The 26,715-nt window shown below is 41.4% G+C and overlaps 1 protein-coding gene across 4 annotated transcripts in view; it reads left to right on the top strand.

Moving 5' to 3' along the window:
* frmd3 (FERM domain containing 3) overlaps positions 1-18,278 on the top strand; it is a 64,259-nt gene extending 45,981 nt beyond the window's left edge. For 3 of the 4 annotated variants that reach the window (XM_079368086.1, XM_079368087.1, XM_079368088.1), the window contains 2 exons: positions 10,013-10,250; positions 11,297-18,277. In XM_079368086.1, coding sequence (XP_079224212.1) covers positions 10,013-10,250; positions 11,297-11,777 — 719 coding nt within the window. In that variant the 3' untranslated portion in view covers positions 11,778-18,277. Of the gene's footprint in view, positions 1-10,012; positions 10,251-11,296 lie in introns of all 4 variants that reach the window. The other variant, XM_079368085.1, reaches the window with a different exon arrangement.
* Positions 18,279-26,715: the final 8,437 nt, after the last annotated feature.

Here is a 26,715-nt window from a genome sequence, read left to right as displayed (position 1 = left end):
CACATCCATCATTCTCTGTTTCAGTTGCAAGTGAACCATATATATATATATATATATATATATATATATATATATATACAGTATAGAGTCTGCACATTATTGCATTTAAAAGACAAACACATGCTTCTCAAATCTTTATTGACAAACATTGTCTCTGACAAACACAACAAACACGGTTCATGATGAGAGACATCTATACACAGCATCAGTTTATCAAACCTGTCATACTTACTATAATGTTTAACACAAAGCAGATAATATAGGTTATTTTTCCCCCACAAAAAATCCCTTTAAATCCTTTTTTTACCTTTAAATCCTTCTTTCATAAAATACATTTCTGAAATGATCATGTATTAAATTTTTCATGGAAACATTATCGTCTGCTTATGTCGTATTATATGCTGGTCCGTCGAGCACTGAAAACCTGTTTTATGCACGATGTTTGGAGCGGACACGACGACGCCTGTGAAGCTACCAGCACTTTTAATTCACTCACTGTAAATAAGAAAAATGTCTTTAATGGATATCAGAAATATATTGCATTGTAGCATGTGGTTAGTTTTTACTGAAACATTAAGAAGTGATATTGGTGCATGTTTCTATAGTGGTGTCGTGTAAATGAGGGTTGGTGCTTATCAGCTGACATGTTAACAGCTGTCTCAGAGCTGGACTCGTATTATTATCGTCGATCGATAAAGAGATTATGTTAGGTTGAGCAACCGTGCTCAGGAGGAACCCAATCAAGCCCCAGATCAAAACCATAGACTGTATACAACGTGGACATAAACTCAGTGACATCACCCGTTGGTTTCTGAGGAGCCGTTAGGAAGCCAGATGATGGCGGCCATTGTAGTAGAAATGCTGACTCGGCCTAACTATTGATCCATCTAGAAACAGACGAAGAGTTGGAGCTGATGCAGGCCTGAAGCTTCCTGACAAACAACTTTAACGCCTCCACCTGTCAGTCAAATCAGCAACACACCTAATTATCCCTAATTATACAAAATATATGATTATTATATGGAGGGACAATTATGAATATCAACCCCCTGCACTGTTTTTCCCAATAAAGAAATACATTTTAACATTTTAAAGACCTAAACTATTTCAATCAGGAGACTTAAGGAAGAGTTTTATTTATTTGACACTGATTTATTTACCAGTTTAGGAAAACATAAATTAACAAAGTCTCTGGTGATTAGACTCCATCGTGAAGACATCATGGACTCAGAGGGGTAGCGATGCAGACAGCAGGATAGGAGACCCCCCTGTGGAGTCTCGACCCTGGTGGTGGTGGGGATAGAAGAATGCAGGATGTGAGGAGGAGTGTGTTACTGAGGCTGTATCTGAACTCTGCTGAGCTGCTATGAAGGTGACCAGGGCAGGGAAATAAAACACTCACTGTGCAAGAGAGAAAAACTGATTTTAAAAGTCCTCCTGCTTGAACTTTGGCTGAGCTCCATCTTGTGGGGGGGTTTAATGCCATGAGGGTTCCTGTTGAGGGTTTTCCCATTACTTGAAAGATATTGCCATTTTTTTTGTTTGTCTGTGTTATTACTCCTCATGCTCGTTAAAGAAACCAATTATAAAATATAGGTTGCCAAATTATACAAAGTCACTCTATATGTCACTCTTAAATTTCCCTCAGGATCAATAAATATCTATCAATATTTGGGAAATGTTGAGAGTATAAGCATATCCAGTTTTAAGGGGGTTTTTTTGCAGCTCAGTACAGACAGAGGCGTTTGAAGTTATGTTTTCACCCTTTGCCTACTGAGACTTAAGTGATAGCCTCCACTGTCCGTACGACTGACTGACTGCCGTGGTTATGGGTTTTTTTTTCTTTTTTCGACTCTTTCATCCTCCCACACCTCTGCTCTGCACATGACAGATTTGAAGCCCTTCATCTCCGTATACCCGACCTCTTCCCTCCATCTTTTACTCCCCCCTATCCCTCCTCACTCCCTTTAAATCCTCACACATCGACCTGGTGCGAGCTCTTGAGACCTTCACACATGTACAGTACAATCATGTTGTGGAGCCATCACTCTCTTCATCCTGCTGATTTACTTTTCTCTCAAACGCCTCCGCTGACAGAATTTACGGTCACACCCCGCCTTGCTTTCTCCACCTCTCATCCTCCTCCCACTGTCTTCCTCTCAGCTCCCCTCATCCCATTAAGAGCAAAATCAATTCTTCTTGGCTCAGGGTCAGAGAGCTGCAGCATTAAGCATCTCGTCTGTCTCGGTTGGTTAGTTTGGGAGGGGTAGGAGGTGCTCATCAAATCAAGGGCCTCATGCACCACTGACAGGATACAGGCAGAGTAATGACAGCCTGTTTCCTCCTGTGGCTCCTGATTCTGTGTGTGTGGACCTTAGACTGGATACTCAATGAGAAGAAAACATTTGATTTGGTAATTATTGTATTTTAAAATCCTTCAAACGATGAACCCAATCAAGCTTTGAATTTCCCTCGGGATCAATAAAGTATCTATCTATCTATCTATCTATCTATCTATCTATCTATCTATCTATCTATCTATCTATCTATCTATCTATCTATCTATCTATCTATCTATCTATCTATCTATCTATCTATCTATCTATCTATCTAAGTCTTGTTAATGAGTCCATCAGTAAGTACAACTGTTCAACACCTGGAAAAACCCTAAAGTTGAAGATTTGAAGTTCCTTTTTGATCTTCTGGTCACTTTCACACGGACACAAAACTCCTGAAAATTTCCCAAAGTGTTCTCGATGAGCTGCATGTGTGAACACAAAACACACTGCCAGCAATTCCCCAGTAAAATGTCAACAAGTCGTGGTGAGCCAGTGTTTGAATGCAGCAGTTGATATTCAGACAAATGCACCATGAACAAGTAGAAAAGGGTGATTGTGTTAACATAATGTCCTGTGTCCTCTGCATGACAGGTTTGATTTTCATGCACATAATGAAGCTGCTTCAGACTCTTTTCTTTCTTTGATATTGTGTTTACTGCTAATTACTCGCAGCGCTGATATAAAGGTAGAGGCAGTCATCGTGTCAGACTCTGTTGCTTAGTCCACCGTCACACTTAAATTTATCTAACATGACAGTGGGACTTCTTCGGTGTCCTTTTCACACCATGTCCTGACTCCAGGGAGCCCGCATGGTGCCGTCAGAGATACGTGAAGGGGAAACTTTGCAATATTTTTGAGGCGACCTGTGCTGAAATGTTTTGCTGAAATTTTGGGGAAATTATGAGTTGGCAATGTGCGGAAATTCTTGTGCTGTGATTTTGGAAAGTTCTAGAAATATATTTTCTCCACTCTCTAGGAGGGATTATCAAAAGGCCAGGTGTCTGGAGAAGGAGATATCAGCAGGTTTTTGAAGTTGGTTAATCGTCACATTTAATGTCTGTATCATTTTAGGTTTGTGCAACCAAGTCCCCTCAACTGAAATCCATCCCCATGTGGATAATTTAGTATCTAATCTGTACGATGACAGGTCGTCCAGCTCGTTCAAACAGTTGTTTGGTAAGTGTTTTAAGACGGCTGCTGCGAGGACTCTGGGATAAAGTGTCCTCGAGATGCTCCAGGATCCCCGTCTAAATTCAGATCACTAATCTGAGCCCTAAGAGGGGAAACAGGAAGCTGACCCAAGGTCAGTGATGACCTTGTTCTGTTTGCACAGCCTGTCCCCCTCTTATCTCCCCAAATCCCCCCTCTCTCACACACACACACACACACACGCTCACAGGGAATGTTTGGTTAAGGCTGTTGCTCTCGGGTGTTTTATGGGCTTCAGACTATATATTTGTGTATCACATTAGAGACGTGATGCACTCTCCTGCCAACACTCATCACAACAAATGAGACCCTGTTAGCAATGTAACACGTCTTTTCTTCCTCCTCAAGCCAGCTGCGTTAAACTTCTATTCATATTTCCTGCTCGAGTTCGTCCCTTCGCTGCCCACAACTTGCCTGTCTTGAATCAAAAATCAGCTTGGAGGCATTTATTGAAGAGAGAGAGATTCATGTGTCTGATAAGAGGAAGAGACAGAGTTCAAGTGAAACTCGAAGTGAGGAAAAGAAAGTGATCCTCATCCCATCCAGGGTCAGGCCTGCCCCGCTGTAATCAGAGTTAGATTAGTTGCCCCTCTGCAGCCAGGACCACCAGGTTATTTATAGAGGGGGCAGCTTTGGGCCTGATCCTCCTCTAATGCCCCTCTACTCTTTGTTAGCAGCGCTGACATTCACAGGACCGCCGTCAGAGAGAGAGAGAGAGAGAGAGAATGTGTCTGGGGCCTGTCTCTCACCATCTCTCTCAGTGTGTATGAATAGTCGTGTGTGTGTGTGTGTGTGTGTGTGTGTGTGTGTGTGTCAGTACCCATCACAGCCTGAGAGCTCGGCTGGCAGCCCGGTCAGTCTGGGAGTGAGGGTCTTACCACAGACAGCTGGGTCGGAGGTTTGTAACCCGGGGGAAAGATGGAGGTTCTTGACCACAGGAGCAGCATTGATGTCGGAGCCGGCCTCATGCAGAGCAGTTCAGAACTGGGAGTTGGAGACCAAACCAGGTCCGAGGGACTCGGGCTGGACGTGACCCCAGAGAGGCCTGAGGGTGAGGCGATGGAGGAAGGACAGGCAGGGCCTCTTGAAGTTTTCCACCCAGGGGAGACTCCGGATGACCAGATGGTGGTGGCCGAGGCCTTGAGGTGCCAGGTGAAGATTACAACACGGCGCAGCCTGCACCTGCGTATAGCCAATCACACGGCACGGGACGTTTATGTACGGCTGGTGGGACATGGGGGGCGCATCGCCGAGATCCATACTGGACTTCAGACAAAGTCGCTGGAACAGAGTAAGACTGGGCGGCAAAGGCAGAATTATGTGTCAAAAAACAGGAAGAGACATGCATGTGAATTGCAGTGCAGCTTTTTGCAGTTTGCTAAATGGACTTGAGTTTGTATAGTTTCTTCAACCATCAAACTCTGTGTCTTTGTTGAGTGATCTTTAAGTCTTCTTTTTATTCAGATCAGTATTAAAGATGAGAAAAGTGCAGTGAATGAATGAGCTTCTCAAGCCAAGCAGTTCAGTCGCCAAGTTTGTTGTGGCAACCGCATGCTGCAGACTGCCTGTGTAATCTGTCAAACACCGGAAACTCTCAAGAGACCTCTTAAGTGTGTGTGTGTGAGTGAGTGAGTGTGTGAGAACATGCACAGACCTGATGTGTCTTGAAATGACTCAATATAATCCTTACTATTCAACGGGGAAACTTTAAAAACTTTAAAAGCTGCAGTGTAAGTGTCACGACAGTGTCAGACCAGACTGAGAGGTGAAAAGGAAAAAAAATGTTTTTTTTTTAGAATATACAGGAGGAGGCGTCCAGGGCAGGAGGTGCTGCAGTGAGAAGGAGTTGGTTGGCTGACAGGCGAGTTGGCGGTTGGTTTTGAAGTTGGAGGTAGATAATCCTGGAGACAAAACGAAGAAGTCAGAGTTTTCTCAGGCAAAGTTAGTTAGCAGAGCAAACAGAAGCTGGACTTGCAAACAAACAAACCGTGAATGGTACAACGATCCGGCAGAGACCGAGCGTTGGAGCAGGGTTCTTGTAGGTGAGGATGATTGCAGCCAGGTGTGTTGCAGGTGAGCAGAGTGGAAGGGAGGAGAGGGAAACAAAATGCACCAAGCACTTAGCACAACATACTCAGAAATAAAATAAGAAACACACACACACACATACACACACACACACATACACATACACACACCTCATGCAAACTGGAGTCAAGGAGCCGCTACTGTGACAGTAAGAAACTTTAGCTACAGTTTAAGCGACTGTGTTTCCAGTCTGAATCAGGCAGCAACGTCCGGTGATGAAAAATGAAGCCAGTGCAGAATTTCAAAAACTGCAGTTCCTCGAGTGTCCACTTGAGGCTTGCTCCAAAAGTCCTGATAACCACATAGATATTAAAGATCTTTTCGTTGCAGCAGCAGGTACAGTCTGGTTTCAGGGGTCGTTTTTTTTTCTCCTGCTCTAATCCATGTTCTAAGAGGAGCTAATGTCTACCTATAACGAGAGTCGCTGGAGTCCAGAAACACATTATCAATGCGTAACTTTAGAGACTGAGAACATTTTTAATATACAATTGATTTCAGATTTTACATTTGACTAAATAGCTAAGTCAAATTTACATTGCCCTTTTAAAAATCTGCATGTATGTGTCGTCTTTATTGACAAGTAATTAAAACATTTATTCAGTGAAGGTCATTAATCCCGTGGGGAGCGGTTGGTTGCCCTCTATTGACTAACCGTCACTGCGTGGAGGCTAGGCGTCCCATCAGCTGATTCCTCTTTCTGACCTTGAGCTGTCAGCTTTGCTCGTGTTGTTCTCATAGTTTGGAATATGCTCGTAAGATGACAAGCGACATGAGATCACATGTGATCGTTTCAATAATCAAGATTTCATTCAACTCCAACTCTTCAGATTCTTCTTGAAGAATACGTTGGTGTAAGCCTTTCCAATAACAGGACCGCCATTGTTGGGCTCTATGACAGCTCTACAGAAACCACTGGGTGATGTGACTATGATCTCTGTTTTATGGAGTCTAAGGTGGTAAGACAGAGATACTGTTGGTAGCAGACGGATTAGGAGGTTAGTGTTGGGAATGTGAGATATTTGACTGTAGCTGAATAACCAGCTCAAAAGTTGTGCACAAATACGTTGACGTTAAAACGTCAATGGGGTCCTTCCCTCACTGGTCACATTCTGTATCACTCCTGCTGTCGTAACTCGTCATGTTCAAGTGTCCTTGAGCTGAAACTGAATCCTCATCGGGTTACAAAGGATGCTTTACAGCTGATCCAGTTCTTTCACTTGAAATTGTTAAGATGGGGGAGAAGTGTTATCCATCGCAGCAACAGGAGCTCATGAGAGGATCACGTCTGTTGCACTTTTGAAAAAAAAAAAAAACTTAAAATCAAATGCAGTCATTTGACTTCAGAGCTTTAAATACCTTTTCTTGGTATCTGCAGAAACAACTTTACACATTTCAGCTGCGTTTTTTTTGTAATCCTGAAGTTTAAAGAGGAAAAGAGCCGAGCTAACAGGCGTTCAGTCTGATCTTGGACACACTCGGTTGAACAGATGCAGGTGCTCTGACAATGACGAGGTTGCGTGTAGAGAAATAGCTCTGCATAACAGCAGCCACAGGTCGGATTTGAACCCGGGCCTCCCGAGGACTACACTCTCTCCTCTATTTCAAACTCTATCCACGTTAGGCTGAGTTGAGGTGCAGCAGATAATCCTTGGAAAGATTCCCCTCAAGCGAGCGGACGGGGTCGGTGACATTTACATCATCTGACCAGGGACAAGTCAGGACATTTCCAAAAGGAACTGTGCATGTGCAAAACTGCTTTAATCATTTCAGGGTGATTTGGGTGGCTGCCTCCTCATCAGCGTCCTGGGATCCAGTCAGAGTTCAAAAGAGCTCAAACACATCAGGTGTCCGTTTTGCGGAAGACTACCTCTTAAAAATGGACATCATCCAGTTTTTCTATTTGAGGCCTGTTCTATTACACTTTAGTTGGCTCTTTATGTAGTCGAAGACTGTTTCTTCTGGAGATGAGTTGTAATCAAATTCGACCAAGTGTTATCTTACTGAAGCTGCAACAGGTAATGTTTAAATGTTGACTTTTCAGATGCTGTTTTGTTCCTCTCGTTTTCTTCCACCTCCTTGTGTTTTTAACTTTACTTCCCCATTCTCTCTCACTTCATCCACTCCGTGCCTCTTTGCTGACTCTGTTGCCATGGCAGCTGTCACCGCGAGCTCCACAGGTTTTCCGCTCTCATCCTTTGTGTCCTTTAATTTCTCTTAAGTTGTTTTTGAATCGGTTGGCATGGTAACTGATAAGCTACGTTTGGCCCTGTGTTTCCGTGGCAATGTCTCTTTTGATAAATGGATCGAAAGCGTCTCGATTTCTCCCGTCGCTGAACTTCAAAGATGTCCTCTCTCACCAATCCAACATGTTAGATTTATTGTTTCTGTGTGATTGCTCAAAGTTTTAAAGATTCACTCTTAAGCTTGTGCCTCTCAAGTAGTAAAAGATTTATAAGAAGGTGTGTGTGTGTGTGTGTGTGTGTGTGTGTGTGTGTGTGTGTGTGTGTGTGTGTGTGTGTGTGTGTGTGTGTGTGTGTATGTATGTGTGTGTGTAAGGGATGACATGGAGTCCGGATTAAAAAGGTGTCGACTCACTGAGTCGTTTGTCACTGGACACGAACCCTCCAGCTCCTTCTTAATCCACAGCAGGAAGACAGCTGGGCTTGTTTTTAACACTCAAACACGTTTAAATACACACACACACACACACACACACACACACACACACACACACACACACACACACACACACACACACACAAACCATAAAGACAGACCCACACTGACGTCAGTATTCAGAATGATCGCGTGACCATACGCATCAGTGATGTGACAAATTCATCATTTTGTCAACACCTCAGAGTGACGTGAATCTAAAAACACACACACACACACACAGACACACACACACACACACACACACACACACGCACACACACACACACACACAGACACACACACACTCACACACACACAGTCAGGCTGTGTCACACCAGTAGGAATCACGAGACTACAATTACTTTACACTAACTTTACTCTCTAAAGTGACTTTAAATCTGCCTATCAGAATGTGAAAAGGCTGTGAAGCAGATAATAACTGACCTCAGTAAGAGTATCATTTTGTGTAGTTCAGCTTTAACGTCACTTTGGATGTTTGTGGAAGCTCCATTTCTAAAGAAAACAAAATGTGCCATCATGTGGCCAAGCTCTGTAACTGAAAAGCCACATTTTACAGCTTCCCTGTACACTGGAGCACACAGCAGATATTAAACAATGATTCACTCTCAGAAAAAGTCAAGTAGTTGTAGAAAATATTGCAGCTTCATTTTCTTACAGTGAAAATATAACAATTACTATTTCATTAAATTCAGCACAGTTTGGCTTCTTGTCCAAAGTTTAGTTCATGAAAATAGCAGTAACACTGAAATGTCGCATATTTCAGCTCAAGCTGAAGGGACCAAAAGTCTCTGTTGGAAGCATGAGACAGAAACGGGAAAATTTAAAAGATTAGATGACTTTATTGTCCACCGTGGTGGAAATTTGTCTTTGGCTTCTCCAAAATATAAAAAACACACAGGACAAATTAAAACACTCCACAAAGTACAACAATAAGCAATAAATAAATAAATAGTTGTGCAGACAGGCGACAAAAAGGGGGGGGGGGGACAGCAGATGTAATAACTGTACCCTCTAAAGGGGGATCACTTGTATAGTCATGACCTCTCTAAATGGCATTGAGAGCTCGTACAGCACGTGGCAGGAAAGATCTTCCGTAAATATTGTGGCTCGAGCTCGGACGTGTAAAAATGCAACGTGTAAAGTTGTTGTGGTTTTTGATTTGAGGAAAGTTTGCAAGTTTAAACGTCTCTATATCGCCACGCTGTGGACAACTCATCGACTAGACAGAGCTGCTCAATGTATGAAAATATGACTGCGTTGATAAAGACGGGTCCTTACTGCTGAGTGATCTTCATATCGTAGAAGAGATTTGTCTAAATTTGCACTAATCAACGTTTATAACAATTAAAGGAAAGAAAAAGAAAACGGTCTTTCTCCAAAAATAAATCAGAAATAAACGCAGGTAAGGGTGCGTGTACATGTTTTATACAGTAAAGTGTTTTGAAGATTTATTTGTGGAAATGTGCTCATTCTCTCGTCATTTATGTTTTCACCCTAAGATGTAACCTTTACTTACATTTACTCTCTTTATATATAAACTTTATTATTACAGTAATATGCAGTGTGAAGGGAAAATGTTCCCACCACCCCCCCAGACTCGTGCGATGATGCTGCCCTCTCATTTGAAGGCTGATTCACTGATTAGCAGGTTAACAGAAGTTTTTTTTGTAAAGGCGTCCTGATTTGTCCCCCATCAGGTGCTGTAGCCATGAAGGACTCCGTCCCTTTGTCTCCTCTCAAACCTTCAGCTGCATCCGCCGACACACAGCAACAAAACACTGACGGAGGAAACTCTGCTTTGAGCAATGACCTGCAGCCCTCCCGTGTCTCCATGGAAACCTCAAATCTCCGGCCTCAGACGCCCAAAGCCAATGACGAAGCAGAGGAGGACAAGGAGGACAGCGGCCCGCTTACCATTTCAGAGCTTGTCTACAGGTGAGTAGAGTTTCATTACACGTTATTTAAAAGCACTTTTAAATTATATTTTATTGAAACCTTATTAGCATCTATCAGTCTTCTGTTTTGATCCAGTCTTTTAGTGAACTCCCACCTCTCTCAGTGATGCATTTGGTGTCAGCAGGGTGCTTTTTTTAAAACTAAATATGTAGTCTAAGACGAAGTGTTAGAGCAACAGAGACTATAAAAAGTGAATCATTTAACAACTGGAGAGGCAGACGTTTCCCTCAGACAGGCGTTTCAGGTTAATAACTGTAGGCGAAGCCATCAAGTCATCAACTCAATACCAACAAGACTGTAAATATATAGGGCTGATAAGAAGGAGAAAAGTGCAAACTCTTTGATTTATTATGTCACGACTTCATGTCCTTTGGGGGGTAGTGAGACAGAAGGTGGGATAGGAAACCCCTCGATGGAGAGTCGACACTGACGATGGCGCTGAAGGAATGTCTCAGGAGGGGATTAGGCGTCCTGAAGAGTTAAACCTAGACAACAGAGGACATGAGCTGGAGGAGGATGGATGAAAAAATTACCTTTGTCAGCATCAGAGAGGAGAACTGATTTAAGACCCCGGCTGGAGGATTAAGGTTAAAACTACAGGAGAAAATGCTAAAAGAACCAGAAAGAGACAGAGAGAGAGAGGACTAATAAATTAATGAATAAAATAATTCAATTCAATTCAATTCAAATCATTTATTTCAAACCCTAAAACAGACAGACACAACAACAACAACAACAAGGTTTGAAAGGTGGATGGCTGAAGCAGCGCTGATACAACATAAAAACAACAAGAAACACAAAATCACTCTCCGCAACCCCTCAACCATATAATTATCTCATTTGTATGCTAGTTAACCTATTTTTTCCTCTTTGTGATAAGTTTCAAACACACCTAATCTGAACTTCCTTTTAAATTGGTGAAATAAACACAAAAAGTCACATGACAGCAGTGAGGTGCTCTGTGTCTGCTGTACGTCTCAATAAAACACCTCAGTGACTGTTTGAATATAATCTTCTCTCTGCAGCCCCTGTGCCAGCATGTTGCCCACCCCCGTGGAAGACAGTCAGGGAGGGGTGGACCTCCTCTTCTCCTCCCCGGTGCAGAGCCCTGCCCGGCTGTTGAGGGAGCTTCACTCAGACCCGGATATCCAGGCCCAGCTGGAGGCAGAGAGGGAACGAGACCGGGCCTACGAGCGCACGCGCCTGGCGTCGAGAAGCAGAATGAGCGGCGTCCTGAGCAGCGGCCTGCGCCTGCTGTCGTCCAATGAGAGAGTCAACACGTGTGTGCTCAGCGTGGCCCGCTTCGTCGCGGTGGTAATGGGCGTGCTGCTAGTCACTGTGCCCACGTTGCTGCTGCTGCTGGAGTCAGACATTGACGTGTCGTTCCTTCACGAGATCCGCCAGACGCCGGAGTTTGAGCAGTTTCACTACGAGTATTACTGCCCGCTGCGGCGCTGGATCCTGTGCAGGATCAGCATGGCCATGGAGCACCTGTGGTCCGACTAAAGAGAGAGAGAGAAGTCACTGCAGGGAATCAAATAAGGTCAAACGTTTGTCTTAACATGTAATTATTATCCTATAATCAGTTTAAACAGCAGGAGAGACAGTCTCCTCAGTTCATTTATAAGATTTCACTCAACTGGTCCAAGATTTTTTTCTGAACAAAGAAATCTCTCACAGAGAATCGTTATATTTGATGAAATAATTCTGACAAAAGCTAGATTTGTTTGTTAGATTAGATTGTTTTGGCGGCATCTTTTTTTTTTTGTCTGTAAGAAACAAGTTATGACAGACCAATAACATTTTACTTATAGGATCCAATTATTTGTTAGGACAAACATTTATGGTGGTGATGGACTCGAAAAGGCAAAAAAAAATACTGCAAGTGTTAAAGGAAGAGCCAGCTTATGGAAAAAAGTTTGATGAGGGAAGAAACGGACGGAGAGGAAGTCCCAACAAGAGTCCAAAAACATGAAAAGAAGTTGGTTTGGTTTTGATAGTCGTAGTTTTCGGTCTATTTGCTCCTGATGCTGATCAGCTGATGCTCTGACTTTGGGAGAGAACACAAACCGTTCTGATTGGTTCTCGCCCACAGAGTGGAGCACCTGATTGGTCGTACAGCCTGTCAGTCATGACGGAGTGGAAAGATAAAGGATTGATTTGTCACTGAACGCAAAAATAGCCACCATCAGAGGTACATTATATATATATTTAAGAACAAAAGAGAAATATTGATAATGAATACCGATCTTAAAGAAGTTGTTTTTAACGTTTTGTACATTTTTATGTGATCCAGATCTTTCAGGAATTTTTCAGTCAGAGGATCTACTTTGAGCTTATTTTCAAATTAACAGTTTACAAAAGATTACTAAAAAAAAAAAAGAAAAAAAAGAAAAAGTACATTTATTGACGTTTATGGAGGTGATGGGTGTTGAGCTATTTTTTCAGACTACCGTCAGCACTGCTTGACTGTGTAGCACCCGGGGTTTTTCCTACAGAGGCTAGAGCACAAATCTTTTACACAGACCACAGATTACAACTGTTTCAGATTATGTGATGTCATTTTAGGAAGAAAGGAGGGCAGCAGGAGGAAAACATCAGCGTGTTTGAGACGAGAAACTTGTGTGTTTAATTGAACATCTTGTTACATGCCAGCTCAATGAGGCTACGGGCGCATCCTTCAGAGATTTTAAAGAGCGTTGTGACGTTACGAGGTGAAGAGGAAGAAAAGTTACCCATGAGCTAATGAGGAAAAGTTACTTCTGGCACCTTTCCGAACTTTGCCTAATGAAGCAAACAAAAGAGAGACTGATCGTCAGGTATTTAGCTTACGAGGCGGATCCTTATGTTAGCCACCAAATCAAAACTAGAAATGATTTGTAGCCATTTCTAAGAAGATCTGTTTCACCATCCTGCATCCTGTTTGTCATTTAAATCACTGCAGCTGTTTAACATGTTCTGGCAGACTTCATGTCAGTGTCTCAGGAGTAATACACTCTAAAGATGTTTTCATAGTTTAGTTTCATGACCGGGACGGTCTTTGCTACAATGGTTGAAAGTTCCTAAAAAGGTCCAGAGTCAGAGATGAACAATAACAAAACTATTTCTACATTAAAATGTCGTGAGCATATTCCATACATGCTGTCGTCCAGTGAACTCGTTTCTATTAATTCAGAGTTATTTGGAGGTGACTAAGACAAGAAGTGTTGGGCTGAGTTTAATGACAATAGACCAAACTAAATGAGACTTATTAAGGGAGAAGAACTTTTCAACTGGTACTACCTTACTACCCGTTAAAGGCCAGACTAACCAAAGCATATTATTAAGAGTTCACGCCTTTACTCACTGTCAGTAAACAGTGATTAGGAAAGACAACTCTTAGTTAACGGCAGCTGAGAAGCTAGAGCACATGGTCATTTAGGTACAAAGCGCACATAAATGCTTAAAAATAACTAATTAGCAAGTTCATAAGAAAATAGTTACTGGTGAATATTGTTATCTTAATTGAAAGTTTCTTGATTTGAGTAAAAATGCCTCCGAATATTGACTTATTTGTCAGATGGACGCTCCTCTCGTCCATCTGAGAACAAACACAGCCATGGCTTTGATTTAGAGACCCCTTCAGCAAAATGTCATACTGCACATTTAACCAGTTAACCAACATGAAAACAAGAACCAGGATGAACTAAAGACACCTACCACAGGTGTTCAGATACTTCAAAGTCTTTGCAAGTAGCCTATCATTTAAGTATTTGTCAGTAAACAGAGGACTAAAATGACTAAACTCATTATTGGGCATACGACGATCAGACTCCTGTAGCCCTGGTAAAGAAAACGCCTCGTCACTTTAGGAACTTGCAGCCATCAGAGCGTTGATTGTTCATCACACAGACAGTGCCTGAAGATGACTTGAAGTGTGGATATAGCCTCAGCTGAAGTATGATGGTTCTGAACTTATGAGAAATGGCTTCAGATAAAAAAAAAAAAAAAGAATAAAAAAATAAATCAGAACACTTTTTTGTTTTAGTTTTATCGGTTCCAATGCTGTTGGACTTGGATCAACTTCTCAGGACAGGGCATTTGCAGTTTATGTGTGAAATACAAATATGTGTCTACAAATATTTACGTAAAAGACAAAGAAAAAAAATGCATCTAATCACGTATAGTTTAATCATAACATCCATACATGTCTTGCTATAACGCTATTATAAAACATTACGCGTGTACATATTCCAAGTCTGTAGCTGGATGTAGAGACTGCTGCAGTGTCATCACAGGTTAATTTCACCTCAAACACATATGCATCGATGTCTTTATATGAAAATATTACTCAGAAGTCTTTACTGTGGAGAGCACTGACTACAGTTAAGCCGTCGTAGCGCCATGCTGCTTCATAATTAGTAGAAAACATGAAGTCCAGTTTGGATAATCTCTCTTTCAAAGCTCTCAGTATTCAAGTTTTTTTTAAAGAACTGAAGTTTTATTTTTTATTTTATTTTTTTTAAATCACCGTCTGTACTCTGAAGCTGCTTCAGAAGCCTCTGCAGTGCTCGTCATCCTCAAGGTCCTTTCATTATAATCTCATATTATCAGCTGCATCACCATGTAACTCTTCAGACTTTATGCATTGACATGCTTTATGCATATAGACAATATGCAGTAACAACCAAGTCAGTCTCATTTAGGGACAAAGCATTTATTTTCATACTTACAGTACATGCACTGAGCTTCAATGCTGAGACCAAGCGAAAGCGCCAAACCACTATGATGAAGACGTTTGCATTCATATTCACAAAACAGCTTCACTGTAGTGGATGAAGCTGATCTGTATGCACTGCTTAAAAAGGAATCACCTTCTCATGAATTGGGGGCTATCACCGTGTTTAATCATGTTGCTCCTCCAGTATGCACATGCAGCAAAATGTAGATCTTAAATACGCTGTACAGGCTTCACGTAAAACTGTACAGACATTGTGTGTTTCCAGCTTTGGTACTTTGTTTTTCTTCCACATCCTCCTCTGACTAACACAGTTTCCCTCACTCTTCTCCTTCTGCTGACCTCTCACTTTAAATTGCATGTGTTCATCTGTAAATAATGTGTTTGTAGTTGTAGCTTAAAAACCCCCACTGCGGGTTCAAATGTCTCTTGTTTCGTCCCTATGTGTGTCTTGTCTGTGTAAAGCGGTCTTAGATGTAGGCTTGGCTGTCTTCATCATCCTGGATTAATGCATGTTCTCTGTTCTTGTCAAGAGGAGGGAGGTGAATGATGAAGAGTTTTAGGCAGTTATCGGCATTTTACATCAATCAGAATCAGTCATCAGAGCGGTTTAAAAGGACTTAAACACCCAAGCTTATCGTGCAGTGTGCTTTGGGTTGAATTTTAAATGCTAACTTGACAAGAACTGCTAATACTGTTAGCGCCTTTTCATTCAATCTAAAAAGAAAAGGCTTATGTCTCAGCGCAAAGAGGAAAAATAAATTACGGCTGCATGGAAAAGATGACAACATGTTTGGCTGGTTGGCTTCAATGTGCTTTAGCTCTGTGTGTAAATCATTCAAACTTGATGCTACCACTAACACCTAACCTCACTGAGGACATTTTTGTCCACGAATGACTCAAAAGAGAAGTAAAAACGAATGATACCAGAGGGTTAAACATTTCTCAAATTGTGCTTTGTGTGCTCTATTAAAGCTAGATGCTGAGGCTAAAAGATGAAAAACACTGCATTGAACAAAAAGTAACTACTCATCCCAGTTTTAACAACTAAATGCCTTTTGTTTCTGTATTTAAAAGATATGAATCTGTAGCATTAAACTAGCTTGTAGCTCATTAAACAATTAGCAGCTTTTTGAGTTTAAAAGGGAGTTTTAGCCTTTTGAGATTTAGCTCTTGTTTTGAGCTACCGAACTACTTATCCTGTGTCAAACCATATATATATATATATATATGTGTGTGTGTGTGTGTGTGTGTGTGTGTGTGTATACACACACACACACACACACACACACACAGACATGGACTAAGAGAACACGTTTTGTTGCCTGTTTGAACATAAAACTGTGATTAAAAAAACAAACATCATCCGCACCATCCACAAGTCGATGTCATATCTGAAGTTTCACAAATTCAGAACTTTCTGACATGAGTCAAGTATTTACAAACCTTAAATTGAATTAAATACCGAAGACACAATAAATGCTTTTGATGGATTATTTAAGATTTTAAATATTTGAACTCAGGTCGACTATATGCAAATCTATTTGATATCACTGGGTGTAAGAGAAAAACAAGTATTACTTCAGTGTTGTGTCGGCATGTACAGTAGCAGATTCTCTTGCACGGTCACTTTGTTGTTTTTGATTGTTTGACTGATTGTTTAGTTGTTTTATTGGTTTAGTTAGAACATTTTATTTATTTGTTTTTGTCATTTAGTCTATTTTAATAAGAAACTCTGGGAGATTTAATTTGAAAAAAAATAAGACAAAAAAAGCCCCAAATAATGATCCCCGTCTTCTGGGACAACCAAGCCTTATGAACTTTGTGAAGTGAAAATTTTGAATGTTTGTATGTTATAAAAAGAAAACATGGATTGTTTTATATGTTAATACTGCCACAATAAAGCTCCCTGATGAATATATATTGAAATAAGTTGCCTAAAGTGTGAATTATTCAACCTCTGGTCACTGCTGTTATACGCGTGTTATAATTGGTAGTACGAGTTTCAAAAAAGATCTGAAAATATCTTTGTTTTGTCTGTCTCCCTCATGTGGTGAGAACGAGCCATTGAACTTTGTGTTGGCGTCTCCATGGTGATGTTTGAGTAAGTAATTGATTTGTTTTGGTTTTTGTTCCCCCATAACTCCAAATGTACATTTGCAGCCTTCAGTTGATCCGTTTCATTTTTGTTTTGACAAAGAATTTCAATGACCTGAATATAAGGCGTGAATGATTGTTGTTATTAACTCATGGTTTATTTCTCACAGTCCATCCTGAACTGGACACGTGCCCTTAATGTCGGAAACTTGCCCTCAACTGCAGACAAAAGAAAGCTACTTCTGAGAACCCAAAAGAAAAACCACATCGCTGTTATTTATGGTTGTCGTTGCACACTGTGTTGCCCCCAAAGCCATAATGCTGGATGGACTTTAACTTTGGTGTTTCTTCGTCATGCTTGAGGACACAGGTCACTTCCTGTTAGTCAGTTTGAGGAAGCCAGCAGAATCTGTCCAGGTCCAATATTGTAAACACTGCAGAGGCAAGGCTGCAAGTTTAATAAGTGCAACTGAGCTTTTTGTGTTAGAGGGCAACCTCTTAGAAGATTTGTTTGCATTCAAGGATTTTTAAAGTGATAAGAAACATGTTAATGGGGCGATAGCTCAGTCTGTAGAGACTTAGATTGGAAACTGTCGGGTCGCCGCTTCAAGTCACGGCACAGATCAAGTCTTTCCTGTCTCTCTTCAGCCAAAGAAGTCAAAATGCCCAAAACAATTTCTTAAAAAATGTTGACATTAAAATGATTTGATTCAATGTGAATGAAAACATGTTTAACCAAACACGTTTTCACAAGGAAATAAACACGCTCAACAAAATGTGGACAGTTTTCCACCTGTCTAAGGAGCTACAGTGTGCACTGTCCACATGCAAAAACATAGCTGCTTTGCTATATCCATATGTCAGACACCGTCTATTACATCTAATTTGTAAACAACCTGAAGTCTCCACCTCCAGCTGTTAATCCTGTCTGACGGACCAGCAGAGGGCTCTGAGCATCATCTGTCTGTGTGCTCTAGGAAACCAAGGATTTGTCTTTGATGTTCTGTAATCGCTGGAAGTACGGCGGTCACAAAACTAACAGCATCATTCATGAGCTGCAGTGACGATACGAGTAAACAACCCGAGGGAAGGGTTTCATGTAAACACCACTGTGCCTCATGTGATCCTATATACCAACCAGAGTGCAACATCCATATTTTTATCTTTATCACTCTTACAGCCACAAAAATACCCTTCTTCTTGATTTTTGTTGCACTGCACGGAGAGAACAGCCGAGACTTTGTGAATGTTAATCGTGTCTAAGCCTTTTTAGGGTCCACACCACCCATCTAATTAGATCAGGGTAGTTTTTCACCCTTTAGAAAAGGCTGTGACGAGAGCCAGTCTTTCTAAGTACAACACAAGGAAAAGAAGCAACTTCTTGTCTGCAGAGAACAAAAGTGTCTCTGCAGCATGTCATGAGAACACAGATCAAGAGCCTGAGCATCTACTGCTGTCACCAAAATCAAACAGTGAACTGATAAGAACAATGCCGCTCCAGACAACACAGACCTCCATCAAACAAATAAATGCACTCATCTCTTACCTCAGCTCGTTCTTGTGTATTTCTATGATCTTCCTCTCCAGTTTGAGGGACTGTTTTGGGAACAACTTGAAGTCTCTGATATAGTCTGATGGGTGCTCCTCTGGGTCGTAGTCCCCGAGCTCAGCTGCAGACAGAAGGTGACATTAGTGTGAAAATGGTAAGAAGAGACAAAAGACCAAACTGTGCAAATGTGTATATCTTTATTCACACTTTTGCAATTTCACATGATTATTAAGACCCTTAGATGGGGGTGCCTCAGGAGGGTTTCTACTGTCATTGCAAAATGTGCACATTTTGAGCCACTGCGGTGGTTTAAAGTCTGTTGGCCCTGAGTTGTCTGCCTGTTTACAAGCAGTGCCTCTGCCTCGCAGCGCTGAAAAATGATCACGTTGTTTAGTGTGTTTAATCTATTCTAATTCCATATACAAAATAAAGGATGATGTTATTTACTGTATCATTTTAAGTGTTGAATGAAGGACTAGTGTTTGGTCTGGAGCCGTGCAAACTGAATAAACTGTGACACCAAAATTCAAACTATGTCTTTCACATGTGCTTTAGACGCCTTGTGTCATCAGCAGAGTCGCTCAAGACACATCTTTACCAACACAGGCTGTTATAATTATCACAGCCGAAAATACTCATTAGCTTAATAGATAAACATATTCCTTATTGAATCAAGAGCAAAGTCCTAACAGACATTAATTTCTCTTTTAAATCCTTTTTTAATAAACAGGCCTAATGAAGGTTGAATCAAATACTTGCCTGGAGTTTAATTAAACAGTCATCCACAACCTCTGTAATCAACACCCTGACAAAGTGGGACCTGCCCTCGTTAAACAAAGCAGCCAATGATAAGCTGCAGACACACTCTGGGTCGGGATATCGCAGCCAGTCATACTCTGCTCTCTGGGGATACGAGCCAATAAGGGAGAGTTTGCACAGTTCACGGATACATGTATCAGCCAGAGGGGTTTATTTATATTATACAGCACTGCTAATGCACTCTTAATCCATGTTGAAGCAAGTGGCTTTGCAGTATGATTGAACATTTGTAACGACTAATTAAGGGGAAAGTCATTTGCATGATTTTTTTCATTTACCCAGCAGTGCATGCACTTCTTGTGATGCGTAGTCTCTAGGAACCATTTATTTTGAAGTCTGGTTAAGAGATAACCAATAGAGTCTTTGAGATTTAGGGGGTTTACACACCTATAGTAAATTAAGTTTGTATTCACTTTTTTTTATTGTATTCAAAATGCAGCAAAAAACCTGCAAACCTACAACAAACGAGAGACAGTCGTAATCAGCTGAGACAAAATCCGCACCAGACTGTTCATACATTGTCCCTTTTTTGCTTTCATTTGGCCTCACCTTGAATGATGCACGCTCCCAGATAGGCAGCTTCAGCAAAAGGACAGAGGAGACGACCATGGTAGATGTCTCTCTTTAGCTGGAGGTACAGGAGATACCTGGAAACACACGTGACAGAGAGAATGAGAAGAAGGAAAAAGAAAGATTTAAACTAACAGTTTGTGTGATCTATAGCGCTGCAGAGTATGGCTGTAGTAACACAGACTGATTTAAAAACTTGAATATCGAGCTTTATCAATGACTATCCGGACTGTTGAACAGTTAATTATTTATCATCACGCGTCATCTCAAACATGAATTCATCTAAAAAATAATCAGCATGGTTGTCATGTCCTTTAATCTTCTATCAAACCAACACAGCTATAGTGTTTTATATCATGTTCAATGATCAAGTTGCGTAACTATAATCATTTATACAGTAAAGGATTGCCATGAAAACAACAACTGTACAGCAGCGACTGCCTCCACAGAAACAGCATCAGGCATGCTGCTAAAAAGCATTCCCAAAGAGCTAAGAAATGACAGTGTGGTGCAGAAACTATAGGGACTTGTGTTGCCATGGGAACAGACGGGTTACCGGAGGAGATGAAAACCTGACTTAAAGGAACTCATTAAAGTTGTTTTAAACTAAAGTTAAAGAAGCAGCCAAAAGACAGTGTGAAACCTAAAAGTATGAAAATCTGGCTGCTAAAGTGTGACTGTAACATGGACTGACTCGATGAGGGAAGCACTTCCTGCTTCCTCCAGATTTATCTTATACGTTTGTGTAAAAGGATAGAATGTTGGTTTTGTTTGTTTTGTTTTAAATGTGTGAACTGGCCCTTTAAGACAAATGTAAAATGTGAATGACATCACACATCAAATGAGCATGATCTGGATGACATCACACATCAAATGAGCATTATCTGGATGACATCACACATCAAATGAGCATGATCTGGATGACATCACACATCAAATGAGCATTATCTGGATGACATCACACATCAAATGAGCATTATCTGGATGACATCACACATCAAAGGAGCATGATCTGGATGACATCACACATCAAAGGAGCATTATCTGGATTCCAAACTTCTAGAAGCCTTTAAAGCCTCCTGACGTCTGGCAGCACAGAGAACTTAACTGTTGGTTTAATCCTGGTTACTTTCATTCTGTTTTAACGGTAAAGCATAGTACTCTCATAAAGCTGAGAAAATGAGCAACAGGCGATCACGGCATGGCCAGGTGGTTTGTACTCTGCCCGATACAGACATTTCGGATATAAACACATCTGATATAGTCATATCCGATACAGACACATCTGACAGACCACATATCCCTATCAAATCAGAGAAATCAAATAGATCTAAGCGATCAAATACATCCAAGAGATTTGATAGAGTTACGAGATCTGATGGATGTGGGAGATTGGAGAGATCAGACATTGAAGAGGTTGAAGAAAAGATACCAAAGAGATCTGAGAGCTTGAACTGCGATTTGAATAGCATGGATGTATCAAATTTTGTGGATGTTTCAAGATGCTTGGAAAGGTCTAAAAAATCTAAGAGATCGATTAGTTTGAAAACATCACATGGATCTGATATATCTGAGACATCTGATATATCTGAAATATCAGATAGATCACAGAGATCTGAGGTAATGATAAAATCGGATGGATCTAGAAGATCGGAGAGATCACAGAAATGTGCTGATCTCCAAGATGATATGACGAACAAAAGAGAAATAGAAGCTCTTGAAAAAGCCTTACAGAGGGAAAAAAGTGCCAGATTTCTTGAGCAGAAAGAATTGGAGGAGGAGCAAAAAGACAATGAAGCCTTTGCAAAGGCTCTAAGGGAAGTGCTAGACCGCAACCAGAACATTGAGGCTGAAAATAATGAATTAAAGGCCGAATTGGCTGATTATAAAAAGTCTCTAAAAGAACTGAAGTCGTCCAAGCAAATACTGACAGACAAAGTCAGTGAAGTTTGCTCTGAGCTCGAAGACAAAAAAAAGGAAATCAAGAAGCTCAGGGACACTTTGAAGGCGTCTCCAATTCTGCAGGAAGAAAAGATCGAGCACAATTGGATTAAAAGTGCTCAATACAAGGCACTTAATAACCAACTTGTCGATCAACAAAAGAGATGTGGTGAGAAAGACAAAGAAATCAAATCCCTGCATATCAATAATCAAAAATGCCAAGAACTCATTTCGGAGAATACCAGGCTGCAGCATGAACTTGACGCTGCCCTGACCGAGTGCCAGCTTGCAAAGCTGAATAACAAGAGCAGTGAATTGACCGCTGAGCTTATAGAGAAAAATGCTGCCATTGAGAATCTGAAAAATGATCTGGAGGAATTCAAGAGTCTGCAAACCGAATCAACAGAGCGTGAGAAGGAAAACTGTGCTAAAATTAACCTACTAAGAAATCACATCAATGAGCAGTACAACACAATTGAGCAGAAAGACAAAGACATCATATCCCTGCATATCAATAATCAGAAATGCCAAGAACTCATTTCGGAGAATACCAGGCTGCAGGATGAACTTGACGCTGCCCTGACCGAGTGCCAGCTTGCAAAGAGGAATAACAAGAGCAGTGAATTGACCGCTGAGCTTATAGAGAAAAATGCTGCCATTGAGAATCTGAAAAATGATCTGGAGGAATTCAAGAGTCTGCAAACCGAATCAACAGAGCGTGAGAAGGAAAACTGTGCTAAAATTAACCTACTAAGAAATCAAATCAATGAGCAGTACAACACAATTGAGCAGAAAGACAAAGAAATCATATCCCTGCATATCAATAATCAGAAATGCCAAGAACTCATTTCGGAGAACACCAGGCTGCAGGATGAACTTGACGCTGCCCTGACCGAGTGCCAGCTTGCAAAGAGGAATAACAAGAGCAGTGAATTGACCGCTGAGCTTAAAAATAGAAGGGAGGAATTCAAGAGTCTGCAAGAAGAATCAGAAGAGCGCGAGAAGGAAAACTGTGCTGAAAAGAAGCAACTGAGACAACAAATCGATGAGCAGCGCAACGAAATTCTGCAGAGAAAACAAGAAAACAAATCACTACTCAACAATAATCAGAGTCTTCAAAATACAATCAAAGACAATGAGCACATTGTTTCCTCCCTGCAGGAGAAATTGAACCAGCAGGCCTCAGACCTCAAAGAGGAAAAAGCCAGTAGCTGTTCACTTGTGAAGGTAGTAGAACTTCTGACACTGACCAGCCATGAACTGCAGTCAGAGAACAAAACGCTGAAGGGTAAACTTGAGATTGCCCTTGACGAGTGCCAGCTGGCACAGAAACAGCTTCAGAAAGAAGGAAAACGTAGGAGATGGAAGGATGAGCTGATGAAGGAGAAGGCCAAGCTAGAGGCAGAGCTCTCTAAGAAGACACTGGCATTACAAAATAGCCTAAATATGGAAGCAGAGTTAAAGTCTCACCTTGAAACTCAAAAGAACCACAGTGAGGAGAAGATTTTACAAAGCCAGACTGAGGTTGAATCTCTGAAACTCCTGACAACCCAGCTGAGAGAAGCTTTGGAGTCCTCAGAGTGTTTCAAGTGCAACTCCAGAAAGAAGGAGATTGCAGATATCAGGCAAAAACTCCAGGATGCAAAGAGAAACTGTGAAAAACTTCAGTCAAAGTATCGCTCCCTCTCTGAGCGTTATGAGGAGAAGAAGTCTTCCATTAGGATGCTGGAGGCCACGATAGAAGCACTCAAAGCACACGAGGTGGTCAGCAAGGAAAGACGTACGCAACTTGAAGACATGCTCGCAAAACAAACATTTAAGAACTCTGAGTTGCAGCAGAGACTGTTTTTATATAACTGAGAGAAAGAAAGTGGATGATGTTTGAATGATGTTACACAGAACGAGTAACTCATCAATCTTTCACAATAACTTTACCACAGAAATACCAAATTGACCCAAATTAGTCCAAATCAATTTCACCCAAATTTAGCACAAAGAGATGCACTTTTGTTCATGTCACCTTACCCTGTGTGCAATACAGAATCAAAATAAAACATTAAATTAAAAAAAAACATAATGAGCTGCCTCTTACTGGACAAGCTGCATATTAGTGCAGAGTGACTAAAGAAAGACAAAGATTTCTAATGTAAAGAATGAACTTCTGACCTCATTTCATTTGTTTTCTTTTTCTGTGTAATATGAGCATCATTTGTATGTTTAATTAAATAATACATCTTATATACAGAATCTGTCTAAACTACAAAATGTAGAGCTTATCAAAATGTAGAAGTTATTAACCCCTTCATTTCCCCTTCAAATGTTGGGGGAAATGTAAAGTGGAAAAGGGCAGACTTCAAAAAACATTGTGGTAACTGGAGCACATGCAGCTCACACACATTAGCATAATAAGATTTGGATTTTTGAAGATGGAAATAAAAGCCATGACATTGAACGCTCCACTTTCGTCACTGACTGAAGGTCCTTCTGAACCTTCCAACCTCAACCTGTGTGCACTTCATGTACAGGTCATGTGATATGAGGTCGGATTTTGCTTTAAATCAAGGTAACAAACAGACATTGAAAGAGGACAGTGTGAAACAATGCAAGGAGAGCAGCCTAGTAAAGTAAATATTTAAAAGATTGGAAGCCGAATTGATGAGGAATGAAGGAAATGAGAGGACAGGGACACTGTGTGGATGTGAGCTGCAGTGAGACACCTGAGGGAGGACAACGACCAGCGATTACAATGAGAGACCAACAGAAGGCAGGGAGGAGACACCTCAGGGAGGAAATGACAGCGAAATGGAGCAGAGACGTGGAAAAGAAGGTATGAAGGATGGGGAGAGAGACATGATGACTGTGAAAGAAGAGCAGAGATGGTGCGACATTTCAGCTCAGATGGGACGGAGAAAATGAAAGACAGAGTCCCTGCTGAGTGAGAGTCTCTTAATTATCACTGAGCCAGAGAGAAGGTCTGTGTGTGTGTGTTTATGTGTCAGTGTGTTTATGTGTGTGTGCGTACTTACATAAATGTGCTGTGCATGTTACCTTGCAAATTTAAAAATGAGGCCAAGCTTTAATTTCTTTTCGGCAGCCACACACACACACACACACACACACACACACACACACACACACACACTGACTCAATGACAGGCTACAGGCCTCGGATCAAGCAGCAGAAATAACTTAAACTCCCTCCTGGGGTCTCACAGATATCCCAGAAACACTCAATCTCACACATGCATGCAAACATTGAAAGTGAAAGCTTTGAAGTTTACACACAAGCACGATGACGCACTCACACACACAATCATACACACACACACACACACACACGCACTCACACACACAATCATACACACACACACACACAAGCACGATGACACACTCACACACACAATCATACACACCCAGACACAGTGTGTAAAACATTAGAGGAAACATCAGAAGCAAATGCAGAGAGCCAGTTAATTATGCATTCACATATAAGCTTCGATAAGTACAGACGTCCTCCATTCTGATGTTTTCATCACGTCATTCAGAGCTTCATTTACAACACACGTCTCACCCGCAAAGCCACCAGGATTGCAGGTGACCCCACCCACCCGTCCTACAGCCTCTTCAGCCTGCTGCCGTCTGGGAAGAGACTGCGGAGTCTCCGTGCTCGAACCAGCAGGCTCAAGAACAGTTTATTCCACCAGGCTGTCAGGAGTCTCAACTCCCTCCCTGCCCTCCCCCCCTTTCGTCCACTCATCCCCTTTCCTGCCCCTGCCCCCATCCCCCCTCCGCCTCCTCCACCCTCTGCCCTCAGTTCTCTACCCTCCTTCATCCCTCTGCCCCCTCTGCCCTCCATCCCCATCACTACCCTCCCTCACCCCTCTGCCCCCTCTGCCCCCCATCCCCCCCCCCCTTCATCCTGCCACAGTCTGCCCCTACAGGACCTGGCATCACCCCCCTCCTCCACCCCCCGCATGCTCCACTAATTCACGCACCCTAAAAACTCTGCACAGCCGTTATTGAACTGTATTGACTATGCTATTTGCACTATTGCACACTACCTCACTTTAACTTTGTATTTTTAATCTGCACTCTGTTTATATTGTTAATACTGTAATCTATCTACCTCATAGTAATTTTGCTACTTGCACTATTGCACACTACCTCACTTTAACTTCGTATTTTAATCTGCACTCTGTTTATATTGTTAATACTGGAATTTATCTACCTCATAGTAATTTATCCACATTCTACCTCAAAGCGAAACACTCACAAGTGCCTTGTCTGTCGATTGTCTGATGTTCGTTATTTGTTGTCCAAATGTCTTTAGTTAAGTTATTTGTTGTCTGTTGTTCGTTATTTGTTGTCCAAATGTCTTTAGTTAAGTTATTTGTTGTACAGTATTGCTAGTTTTTTCTTTAGTGCTCTTTTATGCACTGCAGGTTTGCACTGGGGGGGGGGGGGGAATGCAATTTCATCTGTGCTGTATGTTTAACATGTGGCATATTTGACAAATAAAGAACCTTGAACCTTGAACCTTGAATGTTTCTTTACTTTTCATTGTGTTTCCTGATTTCGGGGGCGGGGGTAATCCTGCTCAACAAAGTGTTGATAAAAAGGACGTGGTAGAATTGACTTCACTCTTTTTGGTTTAGAAAAGTGGGTTTGAGTATTAACACAAATAACTGCACCCTGTGGGTGTCACTTCTTCGACCCACCTTCTCTTCCTCTCATCCATCCTCCTCCGCCCT

The sequence above is a fragment of the Symphodus melops genome (assembly GCF_947650265.1).
Source record: "Symphodus melops genome assembly, chromosome: 1".
Classification (NCBI taxonomy): domain Eukaryota; kingdom Metazoa; phylum Chordata; class Actinopteri; order Labriformes; family Labridae; genus Symphodus; species Symphodus melops.
This window is presented reverse-complemented; position numbering and strand designations above follow the sequence as displayed.